At 46.0% G+C, this 22,771-nt stretch overlaps 1 protein-coding gene across 3 annotated transcripts in view; it reads right to left on the minus strand.

Moving 5' to 3' along the window:
- Positions 1–1,207: 1,207 nt before the first annotated feature.
- SLC12A8 (solute carrier family 12 member 8) overlaps positions 1,208–22,771 on the minus strand; it is a 54,946-nt gene continuing 33,382 nt past the window's right edge. For all 3 annotated transcript variants that reach the window (XM_055812852.1, XM_055812853.1, XM_055812851.1), the window contains 8 exons: positions 19,162–19,249; positions 17,587–17,674; positions 14,322–14,468; positions 10,792–11,467; positions 9,816–9,913; positions 7,463–7,580; positions 5,192–5,252; positions 1,208–2,618 (listed from right to left, as the gene is read on the minus strand). In XM_055812852.1, the coding sequence (XP_055668827.1) occupies positions 2,453–2,618; positions 5,192–5,252; positions 7,463–7,580; positions 9,816–9,913; positions 10,792–11,467; positions 14,322–14,468; positions 17,587–17,674; positions 19,162–19,249 (1,442 nt within the window). In that variant the 3' untranslated portion in view covers positions 1,208–2,452. The remainder of the gene's footprint in view (positions 2,619–5,191; positions 5,253–7,462; positions 7,581–9,815; positions 9,914–10,791; positions 11,468–14,321; positions 14,469–17,586; positions 17,675–19,161; positions 19,250–22,771) is intronic.

Here is a 22,771-nt window from a genome sequence, read left to right on the forward strand (position 1 = left end):
AACCAAACTCCAAAACTGTTGCAGAGGACATTTGAATGCAAAGGGCTGCTGGAGCTAACGGGGCAGGATGGTGGCGGCAAGGGAAGGGGACAGCTGCTGCAGACTCAGTCAGCTGAAAGCAAAGCTGTTGGGCACCTTCCCAATGCGGCTAGACCAAGGGAGAAGCTGCTTGTATTTCTGGCCCATCACCCCCCCCAGTTTTGGGGCTGAGCAGGGACCGTGGCATTGGAGAGGCAAACACTACCCCCCACCAAGGCATCTGGCTTCTGCCAGCACAGCTCCCCAGCGAGGTACACAGCCAAGGGACCTTCCCCATCCTCCCTCTCTGGATCTCCTGATTGCTGCCTTATTTTAAGAAGGGAACTAAATTGTTTAGGAGCTAACGAAGAAGATAACACAGGAATTTCTCCCCATTAATCACTTCATGCCATGCTCTGAGGTTTTCTTTTGTTCAAGCTACAGAGAAACACAGGGCTGGGCAATCCCTGTCTTGGGAGAGAAGTCACCCCACAATATTTTGATGCAACAGGACTTTATGAAATACAAGATTTTACAGTAATGGCATTATGGTTGCATATTAAACTGTAACAGGGAATAACACAGCACCATGCAGCCTGCCAGTGGTGGATCAGCACTGAGGAGTGTTTGAAGTTTGCGTAACAGCACTAGCTGCCAAGGGCAAGGATGCTACAAGCACAGGAAGGGCTCTCTGGAGCCACTGGTCCCAGGGAACCCAGGGGAAGCTCCAGCATGGAGCCACATCCCCACAACAGATCCAGACTCTTCGGAAACCAAAGACAAAAGGCAACGGCAGGAGGCAACGCTGGCAGAACTGTTTCCAACACAGAACAACCAACTTGAGGTGGCTCAGAGCTGGCCACACAAGCGTAACTTCCCTCTTGCCTCTGTTGAGATAATTAAGGTTGGAAATACTTAATAAAAGACCTGCGACTTTGAAAAATGAATATGCTTTCTGCAGTGTGCCAGGATTGCTCTCTTCTTCATATCTCAGCAGAAAACCTCCTTTGCTTCCCCCTGTAAGAAAACTGGAAGACCTAAAGCTGCAGCTGGCCAGACCACAAGGTGGGACAGAGTGGGACAGAGAGGGTCCCCCCATGGCTGGTAACGCCAGGGCACCAAGTGCTGGCAAGCAGAACGGTGCTCAAAGGCATCGAGTGTGCCCACAAAGAGCATGGAGAGGAGTTCCTGGTGTCTCAAGCTTTTATTGCACAGAAGGAGAAATAATCTAAAGGCTGAAACAATCCGAGATGAAAGGAAGGGGAAGGCGGTGATTTCCCCCTCTTTGTAGCATCAGCAGTGATCTGTGGTGCTGGGGCTTGCCTCGTCCCAGAGCCCTCCCTCGCACCTCTGCGGGTCTCTGCCACGACTGCTGCCTGCAGGCAGGACAGCACTCCGCGCAGGGGGTTTCCCTGGGGGAGCAGAACCAATGGTGATGGGGGTGTCCATGTAAGACCTCACCCCACAGCCACTGCCACTGCCACCAAGCCTAAGGGCTGCGCAGGAAATCCTGCAGCGTCCCCAGCTGAACCTCTCACGTCTCAGATCATGGCAGTGGGAGAAATGGCTCCTCGTGGGTGCTCACTATGGGATGGGCTTTAAGCAAAACGAGCAAAGGTGAGGTCAAATGTACTTTGTTAAGGCATTTCTGAATCATCTGTCCCTTCAGATCTGTCCCAAATGCTCTATTTGGATCCAGCTATGCCATCAGGTTGCAGGTGTCACATCAGAAAGGATGTGGGAAATCACTAGGAACAGTTTCTAAGGCATCATTTCACAGTTTTATAGTAGAGGTCATTACACAGCATTACTGCACCAAAATGTGCGATTCTAGTTGTGAATATATTTCATCATCTTCTCACACTTGCCACTGAATTCTGGCCTATTGTCTAATGCCTTAAAGTACTTTCTAAGACCTTGATAATTGAAATCCTGAGGTAGAAAATTACTGTATTACAAGCAGGCAAATTCATGCCGAGAGGAGAAATGAATTGACCTGGAAGGTCGCACCCATCCGTGGCACAGCCGGGAGCAGGGCGCTGCCTCTTGCTGCCGAGGTCACCACTCCCAGGCACAAAGCATCCCTAGTCACCTAGAAGACATCTGAAATGGGGTGTTGTAAGCTTTTATAGCGGTGATGGTCTTTAGAGCTCAACAGCGCTTATAATTGAATTCTTTAAAAGGATTATACTGTCCTCAGTAACCCTCGTGGCTTCCCTGAACTGGCCCTTTCATTTGCAGTTTTTCCCCCTTTGGGTAAGATATGAAACCCAGCAACATTGTCATTTGCATAAACAAACAAGCCTGGAATATTTAAATAACGATTCACATCCTTTCCATATATATTCAAGTTATTTCACCAGGCACAGTGGCAGCCATTAGCATTTCTAAATGCTTTCTGAAGTGACAGCTTGATTTTTTTTTTGTGTGTCCTTTACTGGAATTGATTCCCAAACTCCTCTCTGCTGATAAGTGAGGACTGGTGATAGCGGTCCCTCGAGGCGAAGTCTGTGTTCTCCTGGGTGAGCTGCGTGGTCTCCATGCCAACTGTTGCAAAGGACGGTGTCACCACGATCTGCTCTCGGGGAGATGGCCTTCTCCTGCAAACAGAGAAGCAGAGGCGCCTGCATCACCCCTTGTTTGCCATCCATTAGCAGCTGTGCTCTCGGCTGTGCAAAGAAGCCTGGGCGCTTCAGGAAGAGGCTAAACCCTTCTCAACACCCTTGGGAGGTGTACAGCAGATCTGAAAATATTTTTCTTAGAAGACACACAAAAAATACACTCCCTTCCCCCAGCACACACTGGAAAATATACATTTTCTCAACAAATAAGTCTCGTCTTTGGACATTGACTATGGCAAACACTTTCCAGATGGAGCGTGAACCATTTCTGGTGCAAAGTACCCTTCTTATAGTTTCCTAAGCTTTAGTGTACAATTATTTTTGTAATTCTTTTAAATGGAAGAGGAGATTTTCCTGCAATCTCTTTACCCCAGAGGCTGATTTTAAGAAAACCTTATTGCGCATCTGCAAATCAAAACTGTAAGAGCTTGTAGCACCGACTCAGACCTCACCGAACACCTAAGAGCCTGAGAGGTGTCAAGGATCCTTGGCTACCTCCAACTCTCTTGCAATCTAATGGGATTTTTTCTCTAACTACAATTCACTAAAATATCTTGCCTGCATTTCAAGAAATCAGAGCTTAGGAAAAACCTGTAAATGACTTCAGGGTAATTTCTCACAACATAGCAAAGGTGGGCTTCAAAATGACCCACAAAATCCCCAAGCAGAGCCAAAATCATCTTTGTGCCAGCATGAGCAGGAGCCCTGGCATTAGCCGGCAATCCAGCCGGCTGGCTGACCCAGAGATTGCACTGTTTAGGAGAGAGAAATAGGATCAGTTTCTGCCTTGGGCACTTGCCAGTTCCCCACTCAGCCCTCCCTGGCAGGGTCCTTGCTCATCAATGGCAATGGTGGAAGCACCAAGGACTGTGCTGGTCTGGGAACCCACAGGATAAAATGCCCCGGCAACGACAGCGCCTCTACCCATGAGAAGTGGGGCTGCTTCTCCGGGAGGGATAGTTTCTCCTTTTCACACCTGGTAACTCTTCATGAAGCCTCACATCTCCACCAGATTCCCATGGGGAACCTCTGAAAACAGGCAGGAGACAGGGCTGAGATGCACCGAGGGACATCCATAAGGAAAATCCTGCTCTATCATCATAGCTGTGCCACAATAAAATGACCTGCCACAAACCCGCCCCAACACTGAGGTGGAACCAGCCAGGCAAGTGCCTGGGATACGAAGCAGTGGGGTCTGACTCAGCGCCATGAGTAATTCTGGCAGCACTGCAGCATGGCCCCACGTGCCCTTTCCCATCCTCACCTGCTCACCCTTGTCATGGGCTCATGTCCCAGTCCAGCAGATGTTGTGAAAAGGGGCAGGGGAAAACCCCTTATTCCAAACGACATATCCAGAAAACCAAGCGCACACCCTCCACACCCCCCACTCCTCTTTTGGGTAGTCTGCCTAACCTGGGCTCTCGTCCCTAACGCTTCGGCAAGTGTGCAGCTTTGTACCACTGCCATGAGAGGCAGCAGTAGCTGTGTGAACAAAGCTACTCACAGCAAGAGGTGTGCAGGGCAGGCGGGTCCTCAAGGACCCAGTCCCATATTCAGAGACATCGACTGGTCTGGTAGAGAGGGATGGATGTGATGTGGGAGAACCGACTCATCTGCTCTCGGCTACACCACAGACCTGCAATGGGGACCTGAGAGGTCCTGTCACCCCCAGCTTTTCTCCCAAACCACCTTTGCTACCAAAGGCATGTGGCCATGTTAGAGGGACTGTAGGCAGGGGCAGGAGCTGGCAAGACAGGCATGGGCACGTGCCAACATGCTTAAATGCCTGGACTTTCATTTCTGTTAAAGGAGTCACCAAAGTTGAAGCTATAACGCTCGGCAGCTCGTGTTGTGCAGTCCTTACTAGAGTGTTCACCTGTCACAACAAAAAAGCAACCCAACAGATTGAGAACCTCAAATCCTATTGCATGGCACAGATGGTCACAACCTGCTATGGGAAACCCAAACATGATGGAATTAATAATTAATAGGATTAAAACAGATTAACAAAACTAATTAATAAGCAATCAAACAAAACCTTTAAGGTCTCCTGGGAAGGAAAACCCCGAGAAAACGCTACTGTAGTCCCATGCAAACTCAATACTGAACTGTTCCTTCGCTGAAGACCTGTTTTACTGTATTTGCCCCATAGCTATACCTTTCAGTGGATGGTGGGTGGAAGAAACGGAGTCTCCCATTTCTTATTTCCTACCAGATTTTCCAGTTCAACCTCAGCCACAGAGGCCGGGCACAGACCTTTGGGGTAAGATAAAGCTTCAGGCACCAAGATATGGGTATCAGTTGCCGTGTCCGTGCACCAGGCAGAGGAGGCTCCTGCCACCCCACTTGCATGGCCTGCCATATGCCAGGCTAAAGGGAGCAAACAGTTATTTTTACCATTAAGTAAGAATAACTTTGAGCACGCAAGCAGGGCCAGACAGACTGCTTAAGGTAGTGAGCAAGCCAACTCTTCCACCCATCTCTGTGCACGTTAGTGGGCCACAGGAGCAACAAGCACCGCCTTGGTCACTTGCCAAGTGACTGGTACCAACCTGCACAAGGTGATCAAAAGCGACTTAATCCAGCCAAAGAAACTGAAATTTGCTGCTGCTCCTGCAGAGAAAAGGCACGAGAAGTCAGTATGCTGCTAATTATCTTATAATAGCATTACACCATTGAATTTTTTGCATAAAATCTTGAACCAGCTTGCTTGTTATTAGCCTTTAGTACCCAAAGATTTCGTGATGGCGAGAACACTCCTGCAGCTTTCCCACACGCTGTGGCTTTTAAACAATTGTCAAGAAATGAACCCAAATTCCCCATGGAGAACAGCTATCCCTTCCCAGACCAACAGCTTGTTAAACCTCAATAAAGCTGTGAGCAAAGCCCAGGCACCCACTGGGGTACCTTTTCCTCCCTGGACCGCAAAGATCATTCCCACTGCAGGGATGGGGAGACAGGAGGAGCCATTCAGCTGACCTCCGCCGGGGTGGCTGTGGTCTCACTATTCATTCCCTCTTGTCTGACCCTGTGGCTGGCTTAGCTTATTACACCAACACTTTTTCCTCCTGATTTCTCTGTAGAGTCATGCATTGGCTCACTGCAGGGGCAGGGAAGTGCCAGAACTGGCAGCAATAGCAGCAGGGGAACTTTGTGGTGAGGGACAGGGAGGAGAACTGAGACCCAGCAGTGCTTGGTGGATTTGGCTTAGGCTGCTGGGGAGCAAGAGAGAGAAGGGCGTAGTTGTCAAAATCTCAGAGTGCTTCTGCCCCCAAGGTCTTCATCTAGTCCTTAACCCCGAGCATCTCTCGAGCCAGTGTCTCCCAATGACAGGAGGGTCGTCCAGTCCTTTGGAGAACAAACTCACAGATCATTGGATGCCTTGTGATCACAAAATAACATTCACTCACAGCCAAATAAAAATCAGACTGAACTTTGAGAGCTCATTTCTTTTTCTTTGCCATGCATTGTTTTACTGTATGCATGGGAAAGCATGTGCAAAAGAAACCAAGAAAAAAATGTCTAATCATGCTGCTTTTTCTCAGATCACCTTCCAAAATCCTTTACACACTGACTGAGAAATTCTTGTTAAGGTCATTTTTGGTAAATATTTCAAAAGCAGAAAACAGGGCTATAACATAGTGAATATACAAAGGCAAAGAAAACTCCAAAGCCTGAAAACATTAACTGTGTTCTGTTTAATATCTGGGGGGCATGAAAAACATTGTTAAAAGATGTATTTCAAGAGATACAAATTAGCAAGTACTACCTACCAGCACAGCTCTTTTCTACTATCCCATACAGATACATACAAAAGTCACTTCAGAGTAGAAGGAGAATTGCTGAGCTATGTTTCGATAGTTACTGAATGACAACTAGTTTTTGGTTTCTCATTGTCTGGGTTTCTGAAATCTAGAGCCTGCTTAACCTAGTGTCTAATAATCTTTCATCAAAATAAACCTGGGTAGCTATTTCTGCATTGCCTAAAAGATGTATGAACTCAGGCTCTTTTGACTTTTCTCATCTTGGACAAAAAACAGCACATCCACGTGTGCAGTTATTTATGCATGCACACACCTACATATGTATGTATGCACCTACATACGTATGTATGCTTAAGTACATGTACGTGCACACTGTGTGTGCATCACTCTCCCCCTTCGGAGACACAGACCAACGCAAACCCCTCCCATGCCCGTGCCAAGGAGCTGTAGGCTCTCACAAGCCACTTTCTGAATGTGCTTCACTGTTCAATTTTGAATTTGTTTAAGCCGATCACATGCACAGACCTTTCCAATGCCCTCTGCCTTGAAGTATTTTCCCAGATTACATTCCCAACATATTCAGCCTGGTTAGTTCTGGAATCAAAAGGTTCTCTTGTTCTGCAGTTATGAATGCTGAGATTTAATGAGATACTCATCATAATCCCCATTTTCCTTGAAGTTTTCTCAGGTGGGTTTAGATCGATTAAATTTATTAAAACGTATTTACGGCAGATTTTTCTCATTGCTGTGATACATTTACAATCTGCCATCCCTGTTAAGTTCTAGTACTAGTATCTGGATTTGCCATTTAAAGTGCAACATAAGAAAGCAATAAGCACAACAATCAAACTATCAAACCAATGCTAGTTACAGTTAGGATCCAATAAAAAATTAAACAGTCGGAGAGAAAATGTATTAAAACTGGCAGTGAAACAAAACCTCATCATTCACAGTGTCACCTGCATATTAAACACAAGAGTTTCAACTCCTAATTAAGTTAAATTAAAGCTTAATGAATTTTTAAGCAGGTTTAATAATAATAATAAAAAAACAACTCACCAAGGGGGAGTCCGGGGCTCACTTGGCCAATGTAGAAATACAGAATAACCGCTGCACCCAGGCTGACGAGGGTGTAGATCCACTGAATGACAAACATTACAATGAGGGACACGATGGCCTGTCGAAAAGACGTGATTTGAGGTTACCCCAGAGTCCGTAGATAATACAATGATAACAATTTGCCAGTCCTTTCTCTGCAAAGCCCAGGGGCTCCACTGCCCCCATGGCAGAGCTGGCAGCGCAGTGCCCATGGGGGGCTGCTGACCTTCCGCCACAGCCTGACGCCGGGTCAGCAGCTTGTTCCTCAGCCTGGCAAGAGGAGCCTGCAGCTCTGATGGAAATTCTCTAAAACTGAGGCAGTGCTGGGGCCTTCAAGTTGTTATGAAAGCAGTAGTAAATGCTCTTTTTTGTTGCTGTTGCCAGAAATACTGCATCTTCATTTTAAATGCATGCAAAACCAGTGCTTTGATGGCATCTCCACACCTCTGTCTTTCTCAGGGTCTTCTTGGGAGAGAAGACTTGCTGTGTAAGAGACATGCACTGTCAGGACCCAGGAAGCAGCTGCTCAGAATTATCCTGAATGAGTGTTTCCTTGTAGGTGTCTCCCTCCTAGTGATGTCCCGGGATAGGGACACCACAGAGGCCCTCCTTGCACAAGACCGGCTGCACAGCCCAGGTCCTGCCCATAGGAGGAACGATGCCAACTGCAACCACGCAGGTGGATGGATGCTCTGGGGCACTGGTGGCTGAGGCTGGTGGTGCAGCAGGACCCCTGGGGAACCACATCCTCTCCTGCCTGCAAAACCTCCACGGCGCGTGGCTTTTGGCCACACGCAAAGCATTTCCACCCAGTGTTATCTGAAAAGATTTGGGTATGGCATGGCTGAGGTTTCTTGGTAATGAGGTTCCTGTTACAGGGAGCCTCATTTGACCTCACTGTTAAAAGGAGGGACAGCACAGGTTTATGGTGTCATCTTCAGCAGCAGTGAGGTAGCAGTGAAAGTGAGCTACACCGAGTCCTAGAGGCAGCATGGTTCTCTGCTTGAGCTGTTCCAAGAGGAGTATCCAGAGGCTCACCAGCTCAGGAGGCAGATTTGGCCCAAAGCACATACAAACAGGGGCAGGGGTAGCATCTTCATAGCTGAGGTTAGGAACAGCATGTAAAAAGCGAGCTAAATGAGTCCAGGCTGACATAAACAGTGAAGCTCAAAGAGAGAGGTCAGAGGGGAGAGGAGCCAGTGATTTTATTTTGAATCGTTGATCCCTTTTCAGCTCTGCTGCAACCTCCTCCCAAGTCTGGTTATTGACAGGAAACCAAATCTGCTTTAATGAACACATCAGTCATCTCCATAAGCAAATTCCCCTGCGAAGGCAGAGAGAACTGACTGCTCCGTGATGACAAGTGCTTGGGAACCACATTAGTTACCGAGCCCAGAGACAGCTTCATCACGCAGCCTCCTGCAGAAGCCTCCACACCACCCCACCGCTGGTGCTGCGACCCCTTGCCAGGAGCTGGCTGCTGGCAGCCACAGCAGTGACTTTGAAAAGTAGGTGTCGAACTCCATCTGAGGATTACACTAAAAGGGTTCCCTGTGTTGTTTGGGTGGGTTTGTTACATTTTACACACAGCTATGAGATGCCTATCCATGCAGCGCAGCCATATGGTTCATTCACTATGCATATGTGACCCTTTCCTTGTCATCTGCCCAATAATCCATCTTTCCAAAAAGAATTTAAATGTCTTAAACTCCTCAGCGGCTTGAGATAGAAGCTATTTAAAAGTTATTTATTTTTTAAAGTAACATGCTGGAAGAATGCTCCACTTCCCTCCCTCAAAAGATGGAATTTCGCAGCTGGGCTGCTGGTATCAGGAGGTCAGCCTTAATGAAACCCCACCCCGAGCTTGCAGAAACTGGCTCATAAATAAAAACACCACAGCTTTGAAGCTGATGCCTCACTCCATCCCATGGCAAGAAAAAGCCAGCTAGCACAGGGTGAAAAGAGGGACCCTGATTTCTTTCCCACCCAGCCATGCAACTCTAAAGTCCTAAGATGACAGATTTTGAATTTGTATCTTTTTGGTTTGGTTTTTTTTCTTGGGTTTTTCTTGGTTTGTTACGTTTTTTTGGGGGGTGGGGTGTGTTCTGCTGTTGTTTTAATTAATATGCCATCTGGCTTTCTTTGAATTTGAATTGCTGGATGCATGTTACCTTGAATACTTAACTCAGGTGACCTGGAATAATAGAATCAAAAGCTGTTTTAAAGCACTAGAGTGTATTTACACTGCAGTAAGTGATGAATTTCCTTCTGCTTTCTACAATCACAAACCAGTGCTCAAAATAAAATTACTTACACCAGCAAAGGAAACCCAGTGATTGCAGAATTTGGAGTAGAAGGATTCTGGTGTTTGCTGAATTCCCAGCTTTGGATTTTGTTGTTTTATAGATGATTCTACAGGAAAAAAAAAAAAAAAAAAAAGAAATACAAATAAAAGAAGAGACATCAGAAAGGAGCTATAGTGTGGGGTTTTTTCTCCTACTTTACATTACCAGATTCCAGAAAACCAAATAAGAAATTCTAGTTGACAGCTGGGTACGGCAGAGTTAGACCAAAACCTCTAAAATGAAAACAGAAAAGTGCAAGGAATAAACCAAAGCTGCCAGCTTTGGTACTGAGTCCATTGGAAAGCCACATCTGCCTGTCTCTGCCTCAGTTTCCCTATTTGTGAAAAAAGAAATAATATTTTTCTCCTTTGGAGGGGTTTATGAAGCTTAATTGTCTAATTCGTGATAAAACACTACAGCACTGAGATGACAAACTCCAAGCAAAGACACAGTATCAAATACTCACATCACCAACAAAACAAATACAGACTCTTAGCTGCAGCTGTCGAATTACAGACTCCATCTGCGGTGTGAGGACCGCTGCATTTTGATAGCCTGAGTTTTAGACTTGCACGACTCCATCCCACCTACCCCACGCCAGGATGAAGGAAACCCCAAGATACACTCAAAACCTTTTTAAGGTAGAGCATTGAGTGTGCATGTGTAGAATAATGAGTATATAGTAAACAACCCTACACTAAATATAGTCCTGCCTGCTTTCCTGTGATTAATCTTCCATAGGAAATTGCATTGGAACTTCTCCTCTGATGCATTGGAATGAACTCTACCCTCACCTGGAATAAATGATATTATTGCTATGAATCACTGAATGACAGCCCTGTATAAAGCTAGTTTCACACTTGCCTTCAGGAAAGCACCAGAAGGACCAAGGTTATAAATCATTCCCCCATAAGCATGGAGCTGTCCATCTCCCACAGCCCTTACCTTCTCCCTTCTGGCCAGGGAGCGCTGGCACCTCACTACAGAGCTGCTCCCCCTGCTCCAGCAGCCTGGGGGACCACTGGGCATCTGCAGAGAGTGATGAGCATGGATTGGCATCATGCTGACAGCCCTCCTCAGCCAGGTCCTGCCAGCTCTCCTTGCGGGGCTCCACGGTCTCATCCCAGCCATACTGAGCCAGGGGAGCATCATGATGGAGATCCAGGAGAAAGCTGTCGTGTAACGTCTGCTTGGCCGGCTTCTTTGCCTTCTTTTGTTTGAGCTTTTGAGTTAAATTCTCAGCTCCTCCTTTTTTGCAAGTACCTGGCTCACTACGAAATGGTTTAAAAAGCTGGTCCATGTCTTTTCTGAATTCCAGCAAGGTACCATTTGATCTGCTTTGAATTACTCCATCTGCTGCATGGCTGGAAGGCTTGTTGAAAATTAAAGGCTGGGAAACGTGAGCAGGTCTAGCATTTCCCATCTGGGTGTTGTCAGGTTTCTGCTGAACTTTGTAGCTCAAGGAGACTGAGAAATAGGAATAGTCTACAGCAATATATGTCAGCATGAAGTTGATGGTGACAATGGGAGCAAGAACATTCACTTGCCCAATGAAGACGAAAGCCATGGTGATGAGACTTGTTAAGCAAATCGCAGCCACTGAAGTCTTATTAGGTCCTTTCTAGTTCATAAACAAAACAATCTCACATTTAAATCGATAATCACGAGCCTTACCATGAGGATTCCCCACTTGCTCAGCCACCATGGGTGGTGACCTTGGCAGTCTGCAGTACCCCCTTAGTCATGAAATACGTGCATGCATGTGCAAGCAGAAGCTCACCAGCTTAATAAATTCAAGAACAGGCTGGAAGCCAAAAGCTGCTGAGCTCCCACCTCACCTCCAAGCCTTACTCAAGCTTTGCCTTTGGAAAATTCATCCACTCTCACTCCATACCTCCACAGTAAAACAATGCCATTAAAGCAGCAATAAACCTTCAGAGAGATTTGCAGGGCTTATGGGAAGTCTGGCAATAAAACGTGTTAATTAGAGGTAACTGTTCATCTCTAATTTCTCTACAGGACTCCGCATTGCTGCCTACCCAAAAGGCTCCCACATGCTGTCATTGGAAAGGCTTCAACTGCCAGACACAGTCAAGGAAGGTCTGCCTGCATGGAGCAGTGCCACCTTCACATCAGCAGATTCTGGCCCTGCCCTGACACAAAGCTGAGCTAAATCCATGGTCTGCTGAGCCTCTGCACTTGGGCTTTCCCTCTTTTCACCCACCCAGGCCGTACCTGGCCAGCGGCAGGAGGAAAGCAGCAGAGGTTAGGCAGCCCAGGATGCTGGAGGGTGGGAGTCAGCCCCCAGCGATGCCTGGCGTGTGTCGGGAAGGCAGGCAGCCAGGAGAAACACTGCCTGCTCTTCTCCTTTGGGGTGGGGTGAAGGCAGGGAAAGGAGGAGGAAAAGAGAGACAAAGCAAAAGGCACTGGGGATGGAAAGATTTGAGCCATCAGCTCATGAACTTTAATCCCAGGCTAAGGTGCCCTTCCTTGGAGCAGGCACTGTCTTCCTGTATCGGTATCCAAGGAGCCTGTGCAGGCTGCTAAAGACCTCACTGGAAAATATCTTATAAGATACCTTACAAAATATCTTAGGTTTTCACTTACTGCACGTGCTGCTTTAATAAACACACAGCTCAAATGGAAACTATTTCTATTACCTTTGCTCTTATTTATTAATAGAAAAGGGGACCAGTTCTGGAATTTACAGCTTTTCATAATGAAACAGAAATACGTCTCGGAGACAAAGGAACACGGGTCTCAGAAAGCATCTTCAGTATCAGAAAGATGTACGGAGACAGGGAACAGATGGGACAATCCCAGGATCCTCTGGCTTGTGTTTAGCTCTACAGAAAACACTCATGTTCTTCCCATCAGCTGGGGTTACAGTGACTACAACACTTCCCTCAGCCACAGAAAAGAACTGATGTGGAACAGATTGGTAAAGGCAAACTAAATCTATTAACTCCCCATAAACCAAATCTAGACAATTTTCAAAGGTGGCAGAGAGAAGGAAGGAAGAAAAGTGATCTGCCTTTGACATCTCACCTCTTTTTGAGCCCTTCCCATCATGGCACTCTGCCCAGACAGAGTTCAGAACAGAAAATCTGACACAAAGACAGAAAATTCTCAGAGAGGTGAGGGGATCAGCTTTACAGTCAACTTTGTTAAATCACTGAGAATTTCACAAGTGTTGCCAAGGGGAGAACAGCTTGTCCTAGGATCACCTGACAACTCCTTTCAGGAGCTGGAAGTTTTTGCTGTCGTTATTGTTCCTGTTTCCCCTATATTTATTACTTTTTATTATTATTATTGCTATTAATATGACTTGACTTTTACTTTGAGAAACATAAAATAAAGGATAGAAAATTATCATACTTATAAAATGTTTAAATATTTTAAAACGTTCATAAATACCAATATTGTAAAATATTTTTCTGTATTTACAAGCTGCTCTGAAGAAGCAAAACGTTGTAAGGTTTTTCCAGCCACCTGATACAGTTAGGTACTGTAGGCTACTGACAGTGACGGAATTATTTTCTCTCTATTTACAAGAAGAGAAACCCATTACAAATAGTTTGCTCTGAACATATAGCTCAAGACTACGAAGTCCTTAGTGACTGGTACTTTGATCTCAGTAGAACAACTCATGTGAATAAGGATTATTTGTGAGGACAAGGACAAAGGCCCTTGTCATACTCAAAGCAATACTTGTTTCAAAGTATATCTAAAGATTAGCAGCCCACTAACTTAACCTTTCAAATCTTTGTTTTTATTTTATAGTGTCCAGAAGGCACCTTATCTTACAGAGAAGTGTACTCTTCTCCAGTGCACACAGACCGAACCCACAGCACCACGACTAGTCGTGTACTCAGCTATGAGGTTACCAAAGAGGATAGGAGCAGATTAAAGAAAACATACAGCAAAGAAGAAGGAAAAAAAAAAAGGCACCAGCGTAGGTAAGGCGTTTGCAAAAAAAAAAACACCACCCCCCCAAAAAAAAAAAACCCCAGGCAAAGTTATAAAGTGGCTCTTTTACAGAGAACATCTCAAAGAACCAGGTCCAAGGGAGGGAAGAGACCAACAGCATCCCAGGAAGGACTGTCTGTGCACAGGGGCAGGACAGACAGTCCCAGGTCAGGGTGAAGGGGTGGGTGAGTGGGATGCCGGGGTGAAGCAGGGCTGCTCCTGCGTGGTGCTGAGCCCCACAGAAGGGCTCAGGGCAGAGGCGGTGCAGTACAGGGGACAGGCAGGGGAAGGACCACAGGCAGCTGGACTCTTGGTTTTTTCATAAAACCACCCATTTCCCAGCTTTTCTGACTGTGCATAGGGTATCCGACCCCAAGTCTTCCCCTCCCTGCATTTCATACACTTCTCATCTTACCCTACAGACACATAGAAATCCTGGCTTCTTAAATCACCAGTTTTCCTTCAGGTGAAGGTTTGACAGCAGTGTCAGAGAAAGCATGACTAACCCCACGTCCAAGAAAGGCGAGCATGGGGATCACATTCTCCTGGGCGATGCACTGTAGGATCCTGGGTGCTCCATATAGCCCTCCCATGCAGGAGGCCAGGGATGAGATGTACAGCCCTAGCAAAAACAAGAAACCCACCAAGGATACCTGGAGGAAGCAGAGAGAATGCAAAGTTGGTTATATTGTTCTTTAAAGATGCCTGAGCAGTATTAAATACATGTATTTTAAGAGATCACATATATTTTGTAACATTGCTAAATGAACAGAGCGAGCCCTGGGAAAGCACAATTTAACTGCTCTGTGGCATAAAGTGCAAGCAATTAATACAGGAAAATTATCCCATTAAAGTAATTTAATACTGAACATCCTGTACCAACAGAGCCATTTGACAAGCTCATATCCAAGAAATTCTTTGTCACTTAGAGCAATTGCAGCAAAGCAGCAGCTATTAGATTCCCCTTAAGTGACTGGAAGTGAGTTTATTTCAGGAGGGATCACTTATATACAGAGCACATCATACAGGAAAAGCTGCCCAGGCTTCCAATCATCCAAAACAGGAAGACAAATCCCTGTGTCCCAGAGGGGAAAACCAATCCTGAAAGAAAACCCACAGTAAAACCAAATTGAAATTGCCACTTAAACAAATGGCATCTCAAAAAATATGCTCCGAAGGATATAATAGAATGACCTTATTTTCCTGTCTTCAATGAGAAAAGAATTTCCTTTGGCCAACATGAAACTTCAAAAAAAATCCTTAAAGCCATACTGCTAGCAAGGCTGGGTTTATTACTGGTTTCCAGTGAGCACCCTTTCGCACGGGGAGCATCTCCCGCAGGCGTGGAGGGACAGGAGGGCAGCTCACGGTCTATCCCACAGAAGCGAGCACTGGGGTCTCCCTGCGCAGGTCCCCGCTGTCAAAAGCTGCAAGCACAGGCAGCTTATCTAAAAAATCCCACCCAAATACACCATATCCCACAACATGGACACTGTGCAAGAAAGCCTTGAAACGGGACTGCTCCTGGTACCGTGGTGTAACGACGTCAGACACAGCCAAGAAGACTAAGGTCATGGGGCACCTGAGCTGTCCCCAAGTCCTGTGGGACCACACAGGTCTGACAGCCAGCAGCCAGGTACAGGGGAAGGCAAGGCACGGTGGGCAACATCAACACAAAGGCCAGGTGGGGAGAAACCCCCTGGTTTTGGTCCAGATCCATCCTGCCCGTGTTCCACTGAAGCGAGCTGCCGGCGGTGCAGACAGACGCTGGTGGCAGATGTCACTGAATGCGGGTCCCTGCATCCCACCCCTCCTCTCATGGAAAATAAGGTCTAAATGAACATGGGTCCTCCCAGCTTCTGCCCCTAGTGAAGCTAGGTGGCACATGCTTTATTAGAAGGAACTACAAAAACACACATGGCTAAGGATGATTCAAGCTACATATGCCTTTTCCTCATCTATGAAATCTGCACGCAGCAAAAAGGAGACTGGGTAACAAGCCATAAAACGCTTGCTGTTTGGGGAAGGCATGTAAAATTAATGTCATCGTCCAGAACTGTACAAACTTCCCACCACAACTTTTCTTCTCCCCATGAAAATCCACTTGGCTTTGTGAATTTTATCTTGTGGGACAAAAGAAACTTGAGGCAAAGATGAGCAGATACCAGCTTCCATTAAACCAACAGACAGACGCTCGATGGCAAATCTTCCCCCTCCTCTAACCCTGCCCTGCTCTGAGAAATACTTGGAAGCAACAAACAGTTGTGCCAGACATCATATATTATTTTAGCTGCCAAAAATGCTTCATTTAAATGCACTACTTGACATTCAGATCAGGGTTAGAGGGGAAGAGTCCTTTTTACAGAGGCTGATGAAAGGGTTTGCTGGGGGTTTTGAGCATGAAGAGTGTGAATACTTTATAAGAAATTGGCACTTCGAGCTCATTAGAACTGAAATTACTGAATCTCATTTTTATGTTTACAAAGCCAAACAAGTATTGTAAGTGAGAGAAGCACCCAAGCACTCACTCACCTGTGAGTGACAGAAGGGAGAGTTTGGGTGTGTAATGATCTCTCCCCCCCCTCCCTCTCCAAAGTCATTAAAAGCTAAAGCAGCTCGTAATAACTCAAAGCAGCAACATGAACATTGGGACTCCACAAAAATTGTTTTGTTCCATACTAGGGAAAAGAAAACTGAATTTCCTTTTTTGGGGGGTTTTATTTGTCTATTTGTTTTTTTAAATTTAACATCATTAAATATCCTTACAGTCTTCACTGGAAGATTTTTCGTTTCCTCACCCCAAGGGTTTTGAAGTTAAAACACAGCTTTAATGATCTCTTTTTCTTCAGCTGATTCATTTCAAGCTGATCCTTTTAGTTACTGTACTTTTTGCCCACTAACTCACTGACACACAGAGACACTGCCTTAAAGAAGGCAGGCTCATTCTTTTCCCCCCTGAAACAGAGATGATTTTTTTACCTTAGCAGGAAGCCCCACCAATAACTGGTTTATTTTGGGGGCTGAAGGAAGTCTAGAGCTACAATTACTTAGAAAGAAACAAAGCCAGAGTTTCAAACTTATATTTTAGATTAAAACCATGTTACAAATCAAATAAATGACAAACATCTCAATTTTAAATTCATCACAAGAAGTAGTGTCAAATATGGTGAACCCATGATTTTGGATAATGCTAAATAATAAAAAATTTGCCCTTACACATCCCATTTAAAGTAAGACAATGGCACACCAGAATCTTTTACTCTCTCTTCAAAGGCCTGCAGTGATAAGGTTCATTGCCTGTAACACTACAAACCTCCCTCGTGTATATACACCCATGTGGAATGTCTTGAGTTTAATAATCCTATTGCTCGCCCTGCAATTACAGCCTGCTAGATATGGAAATGTAAGCTTCGCTTGACTTAGTAAAGATAAGCACTGGGGTTCTTTAGAGATTTCAATTTGGTATAAGCTTTCAGCAAGAAGAAAGAATACATTGAATAAAATACAGCATTTATCATTAGACCACATTAGCATATTTCAGCTCTTAAAGCTATTGCCAGGTGATTATGCCAAGATTCAGCATTACTGGACATGCTGGTGAATGCAAGGCTATTCAAATCAATTGTGCACTGGGAAATCCCCCTGAATTTCAATGAGGGATGTGTACCCAAATTCCTTAGGCTTTCGGAAAAATTCAAGCATTCAGTAAGGCAGATGGCAACCCGAAAGCACCATTATATAAAACAACGCTGAACTATTTGAACAAATTACCTTCTCTGCTATCATGAAGTCATAGCGGAGCGACTGACGGGTACAAATGGCTCCCAGCAAAAAAACAAAGACCATATACAGAAACCACCTGCAAACAATAAAAATAAACATATTTTTTTTCCAGCAAGACAAGACCATTGAGGATTCTGCCTGTTAGCAAAGCCAGGAGACGGTCAAGTACCCACAAGTCGGCTCTTCAATCACTCTGCAGGGGCTGTTCCTGCATGATTTAGCCTCAGGGCTAAATTTAACAGCAGTCCACTTCGTTCCCCACTCCAAGGTGCCAGGGACAGCCGATGGCACAGCACCCCTGTGGGGAAGCTACCTGCACTCTTGATGTGTGCATGGGGGGAACAGCCCAGTCCTGGGGACAAGCTTTTTAGTAGGGCCTGCAGCAATAGGACAAGAGGTAAAGGGTTTTGACTAAAAGAGGGTAGATTTCAGCCTAGATATAAGGAAGAAATGTTCTACAGTGAGGGTGGAGAAACACTGGCACAGGCTGACCAAAGTGATAGTAGATGTCCCATCCCTGGGAGCAATCAAGGTCAGGTTGGATGGGGCTCTGAGCAACCTGATGCAGTTGAAGGTGTCCCTGCTCATTGCAGGGGGGTTGGACTAGATGGCCCTTAAAGGTCCTTGCTAGCCCAATCTATTCTACGATTCTATGACTCTGCAGGCACACAGGTACTCTCACCTGGCAGCAACAAGAAACACCACAGCCAGCTTGTTCCACAACCTCAGTCATGATCCTCCTCTGCTGTCTCTGGCCTTTCCAGCACTCAGGTGGAAGCATAAGCTAGTCTGTCTGCAAAGCCCAGACAGCAGAGATGTGAATGACCACAGTCCACCCATCTGTGGTACTTCTGTGTCCTGTGGGATCCCCTCACTTAAAACAAGCACCAAATTCAGCAGGAGTCCTTCTAAATTGTGAAGATCCTTCCTTTCTGTCTGAATCTTGGTACTCAATTAAAAGTAATCATTTCAAAAACAATTTAGGTGGCAACAAAAGCAGGCAGAAAAACCTACTGAGGTGTTGGGGTTTTTTAAAATATGTAACAGTATTTTACTACTGGAAAGCAGCGTTTCCCAGGGGAGAGGACTACTTGGGGATGCAGGGCTCCTGTGTTCCCCTGGTCTTGCAGGCAGGTAGGTAATCTCATATGTCTTGGCCCCATTTTCCCAATCATAAAAATTATGGAGGTTTTTTGTATTTTTTTCTATTTACATAGAAGAAGAAAGCACTTTGAGATCAACAGCAATAAGTGACAAAACCATACACCCCAAGCCTTCGAGAGATTTGCGTCCTGCTCTGGGACAGCCAGGCTGCAGCAGCACAGCCGCCCCAGCACCAGCACACATCCCACCCGGCGAAGGAAGGACTGATCACATCCACATTAATGAACCTCTTTTCTAACCCACCCAGAGTAGGTGGTGGTAATGGATGATAATTTGAACAAAAGCCAGACTTTCATTTTCCAGATGGCTGAGTAATAAAAGGTTGATGGGAATATGGAATGGATTGGTCACACCCAGGGCAGACTCCAAAGAGTAAATCTTCCCCAGTCTATGACTTACGAGGTGCCAACAGCGGCCAGAGACCCCAGGGGGATGTTGGTAGCAGGTTTCTGGAGATCTCCACTCATATTGAAGCCAGCCATCACACCTGTATTTTGTAGACATAAATGCAATTTAGAGTCAGTCTAAGTTACAGCATATATAATACACATTACAATACGTAATATAATCTAATCAATCAGTTAATTGATTGTTTCGGAACAGTAACTATATCACTTCAATGCACTGCCACACACACATACTGGCTCACATCGATTGCTTGGTAAGAAACTGCTCAGGCCTTTAATAAAAGCAAGCCACTACTAACACGTCTACAAAGCACCCTTTGTCCAGTCTGAACAATGCTGGGGAGGGGAGGAAGCAGAAATCTGAACAAAACCCATCTTATCTTAATGCAAACCTCACAGAAGACAGTGCTGTCCGATTGTTGAGAAGAAAAACGCCACCGTTCATCACAGCAGCGCATTCAGCAGGTGGTACTACCCCCCCCAGACCAGATCCATTACAGGTCCCTGCATTCATGGGGGACAACCACTGTTACAAAACCGCCTGGCCTGCCCGTGTTTGATGACAATCACATGCACATTTAGCAGAGGGAATAACAGCGCTCAGCACGTAGGTGGCACCTTCCAGCCAAGGGATCTGCTTTGGCAGGAGGCATTATCTCTACTTTGCAGATAGGAAAACAGAAGCGGTGAGAGGGCAAGTGATTGTCCCAAAGTCACGTAGAAAACACATAGTAAGACTAAGAATAAAGTATTGAACTGTTATTTTAGGCCAGAGTACAGGGTATCATACAATCAGGGACACTCCTTAGCTTAAAAAATTACCATCTAGAGATGCAAGCAAGGGAAACAGGATGGAGCAAAGGATTAGAGGCTCCACACAGAGGCTAGGAACCCAAGGTAAAAACTGATTAAAAGGCTTTGCCCATAGCTGAAGGAGGAGTCATACCAGACTTGGCAAAAAATCACAACTTCTCTTGTCACATTATCCCAAAACTTGCCCTAGAAGGCTTCAGATACCTGCTATAAATAAATAAAATTTTTTAAAAAAATTCTGTGATTTAGAATCCTGATGAGAATTTGGACAATTTGAAGGCAAGACAGAAGAGCCTCGTTAAGATACTAACTGCTGCCCATCACTGTCCCACCCCTCAGATGTCAGACTAACATCTTCATAAGGACGTGTGGGCCAGCAGTGCTCCTGGGATGGTCCCTGGGAGCCAGGGTGAGATCACCACAGAACAATGAGAAGGAGGATGCCAATACCGCGGCACTCACAACATCTGCCAGCCCCGGCAGCAGGGGACCGGCCGTGCATCGGTCTGCCACTCAGCTGCCAAATCCAGCAGTCATTCCTCATTTTCAGAGGGTACAAGAATGACTAAGGCAGCTTCTGAGGCCGCAAATCTGAGTGTCTACAGCTCTAAATCAGCAATAACTCATTGCATCTTAAAGCTCAAGCACTGATTACTGTTTGGGAGGGTTTTCTCCCAAGTCAAAGGACAGACAGGAGCTGTGGGACAAGCCCCAGAGTAAAGGGGACAAAGCCAGCTCAGCCAGATGGATGCCTTCCCTACAGACCTTGCATAGCCACCGATGGACTGCCAACAGGGAAAAACAGTTGGGTTGCTGATCAAGGAACAGGGGCTCATCCCCCTGCTCTGTCCCAGGCTTTACTGTGCATCTTCATAGCTCCATCTCCCCATCTGCTCAGTGGGCATCTTAACACTTCCCTCCTCACTGTGCTGCCATGCGGATAGCCTGTTAATGAGCACGAGGCGCTCACATGTTGCCAAGCACATCAGCTAAGCATCCAGGGGGTTATTTATTTATTATTAATATTTTTTTCCTCGATGATCTTATTTTCCCCCCTTGATCATTCCACTCAGCAGCCATCTTTTCCTGTCCTCCTTCTACATCACGGAGCCAGAGACCCGACAGTGCTGCCTGGTCCCCACGGGCTCCTGGCATTCCTCAGCTCCTGGAAGAGCTGTCTTCCAGATTCAGACCAGATTTGAATCCTTGACACCATACCGAAAACATTACAAATCAAAATGAGTTCTTAATTTTCTCCTGGAAGACTATTCTGTGGACATACTTCTGAACAGCACTGCTAAAAGCCCGTCAACGGGTGCGCTTTTCCCCAGATAAAGCTTCCAAGCACTGTTCAAGCACTGCTCCTTTTAAACAGCTACACAACAGGCTTATCTGGAGCTGAGAAAAGTTAGAAAAGGCAGAAGTCCATGGAAATGGTCACAGACATCATACTAAATGAAGTCTCTGTGAAGCACTCTTCAGTGATATGCTACTTTGCAATTCAGGGGCAAAGCAGAAAGCTGAGAATACTCTGAATTTTTCTTCCAAAGGGAGCAAACTATTGTCAGAAGGACAGCTGTTAATCTCATGTGCCTCTTGGCCAAACTTCCCAAACATCTGGCACCACCTTTAAATCTAAAGCTAAAACTAAAGCTTGAGCTTGACTCACCTCTTCCTCATCCAAACTCCTGCCTCAGCAAAGCACTGGGGAAACACCAAAACGTCGGTTTTTGGACTGAATATGAAAAAAGTCGAAGACACGCGAGTCATCAGCACAGCGATGACTTCAGGGCCCAGGCCACCTCACTGCCTCCCTCCCACGGACCCAGGCGTACTCAGGAGCAGCCAGATGACCTGTCAGAGCCCACATAAACAGGACCTTGAGATGGATGACTGACCTCTTGCCCGGCAGCAGCTAGGGGTCAGACCAAGGCCAGTGCACACCACTACCTTCTGCCAGGACCCCTAGGAGGTCACCAGAATCTCATGGCTTCCACTGCCAAAGGCCAAGGGCACCACAGAGGGAACCAACACAGATATTCTCAGTCACTCAGGCCAACGCCTCCTCCTCCATGCCACAACGATGCCTCTGACCTGGCTAGCACAGAAGTACTGACAATCTAGTAGTACAGAAGTATGGACAATGCCAAAGCCACCTCCCCACCACCATCCAAAAAGTAATTTTCCACACAGGATGACAGCTGCCAAAAAGCACTGCTGAGAAGGTCTTTTGTGAGCAGCAGTCTAAGCACCCCGCTTTTCAATGAAAGAACAACCTGATTAATTTTCAGAAGAAAACTAAACAATCCCCACCATCCATAAGCCTTGGTTGCCCCCTGCCAGAGAGCTGGTCTGACTTGCTAGTAGCCATAAATAGCCTTTCCAGAGACTTTAGCTACTCAACAGAAGAAAATCTCTACACTTGCATTATAAAATTCAACAACGTAGAGAAGTCGAGACATTCCTTTCTCCAGATAGAGACCTGTCCCTAGGGAAACGGCCAGTCCCTTCTGAACTCAAGCAATCGTATCTGCAGATTGTCCACGGAGAAAATTATCCGCCTCTCTGTTTCAATGAGATAGCAGGCTGGATTTTCCACACTGGCTATTATCTCAGAGAGCAGCAGATAATGACAAAGCTTCTGGACAAGGAAGCATGAAAACATGGTCAACTCAGCCAGGAAATTATGGCTGAGACAGTCTGTACATTGCTGCTATTCCCAGCATAATCTGGTCCTGGGCATCATCCAGGCAGTGGATACGTGCATGAGGGGACCACCTACACTGTAC

Source organism: Falco peregrinus, chromosome 8, assembly GCF_023634155.1.
Source record: "Falco peregrinus isolate bFalPer1 chromosome 8, bFalPer1.pri, whole genome shotgun sequence".
NCBI lineage: Eukaryota > Metazoa > Chordata > Aves > Falconiformes > Falconidae > Falco > Falco peregrinus.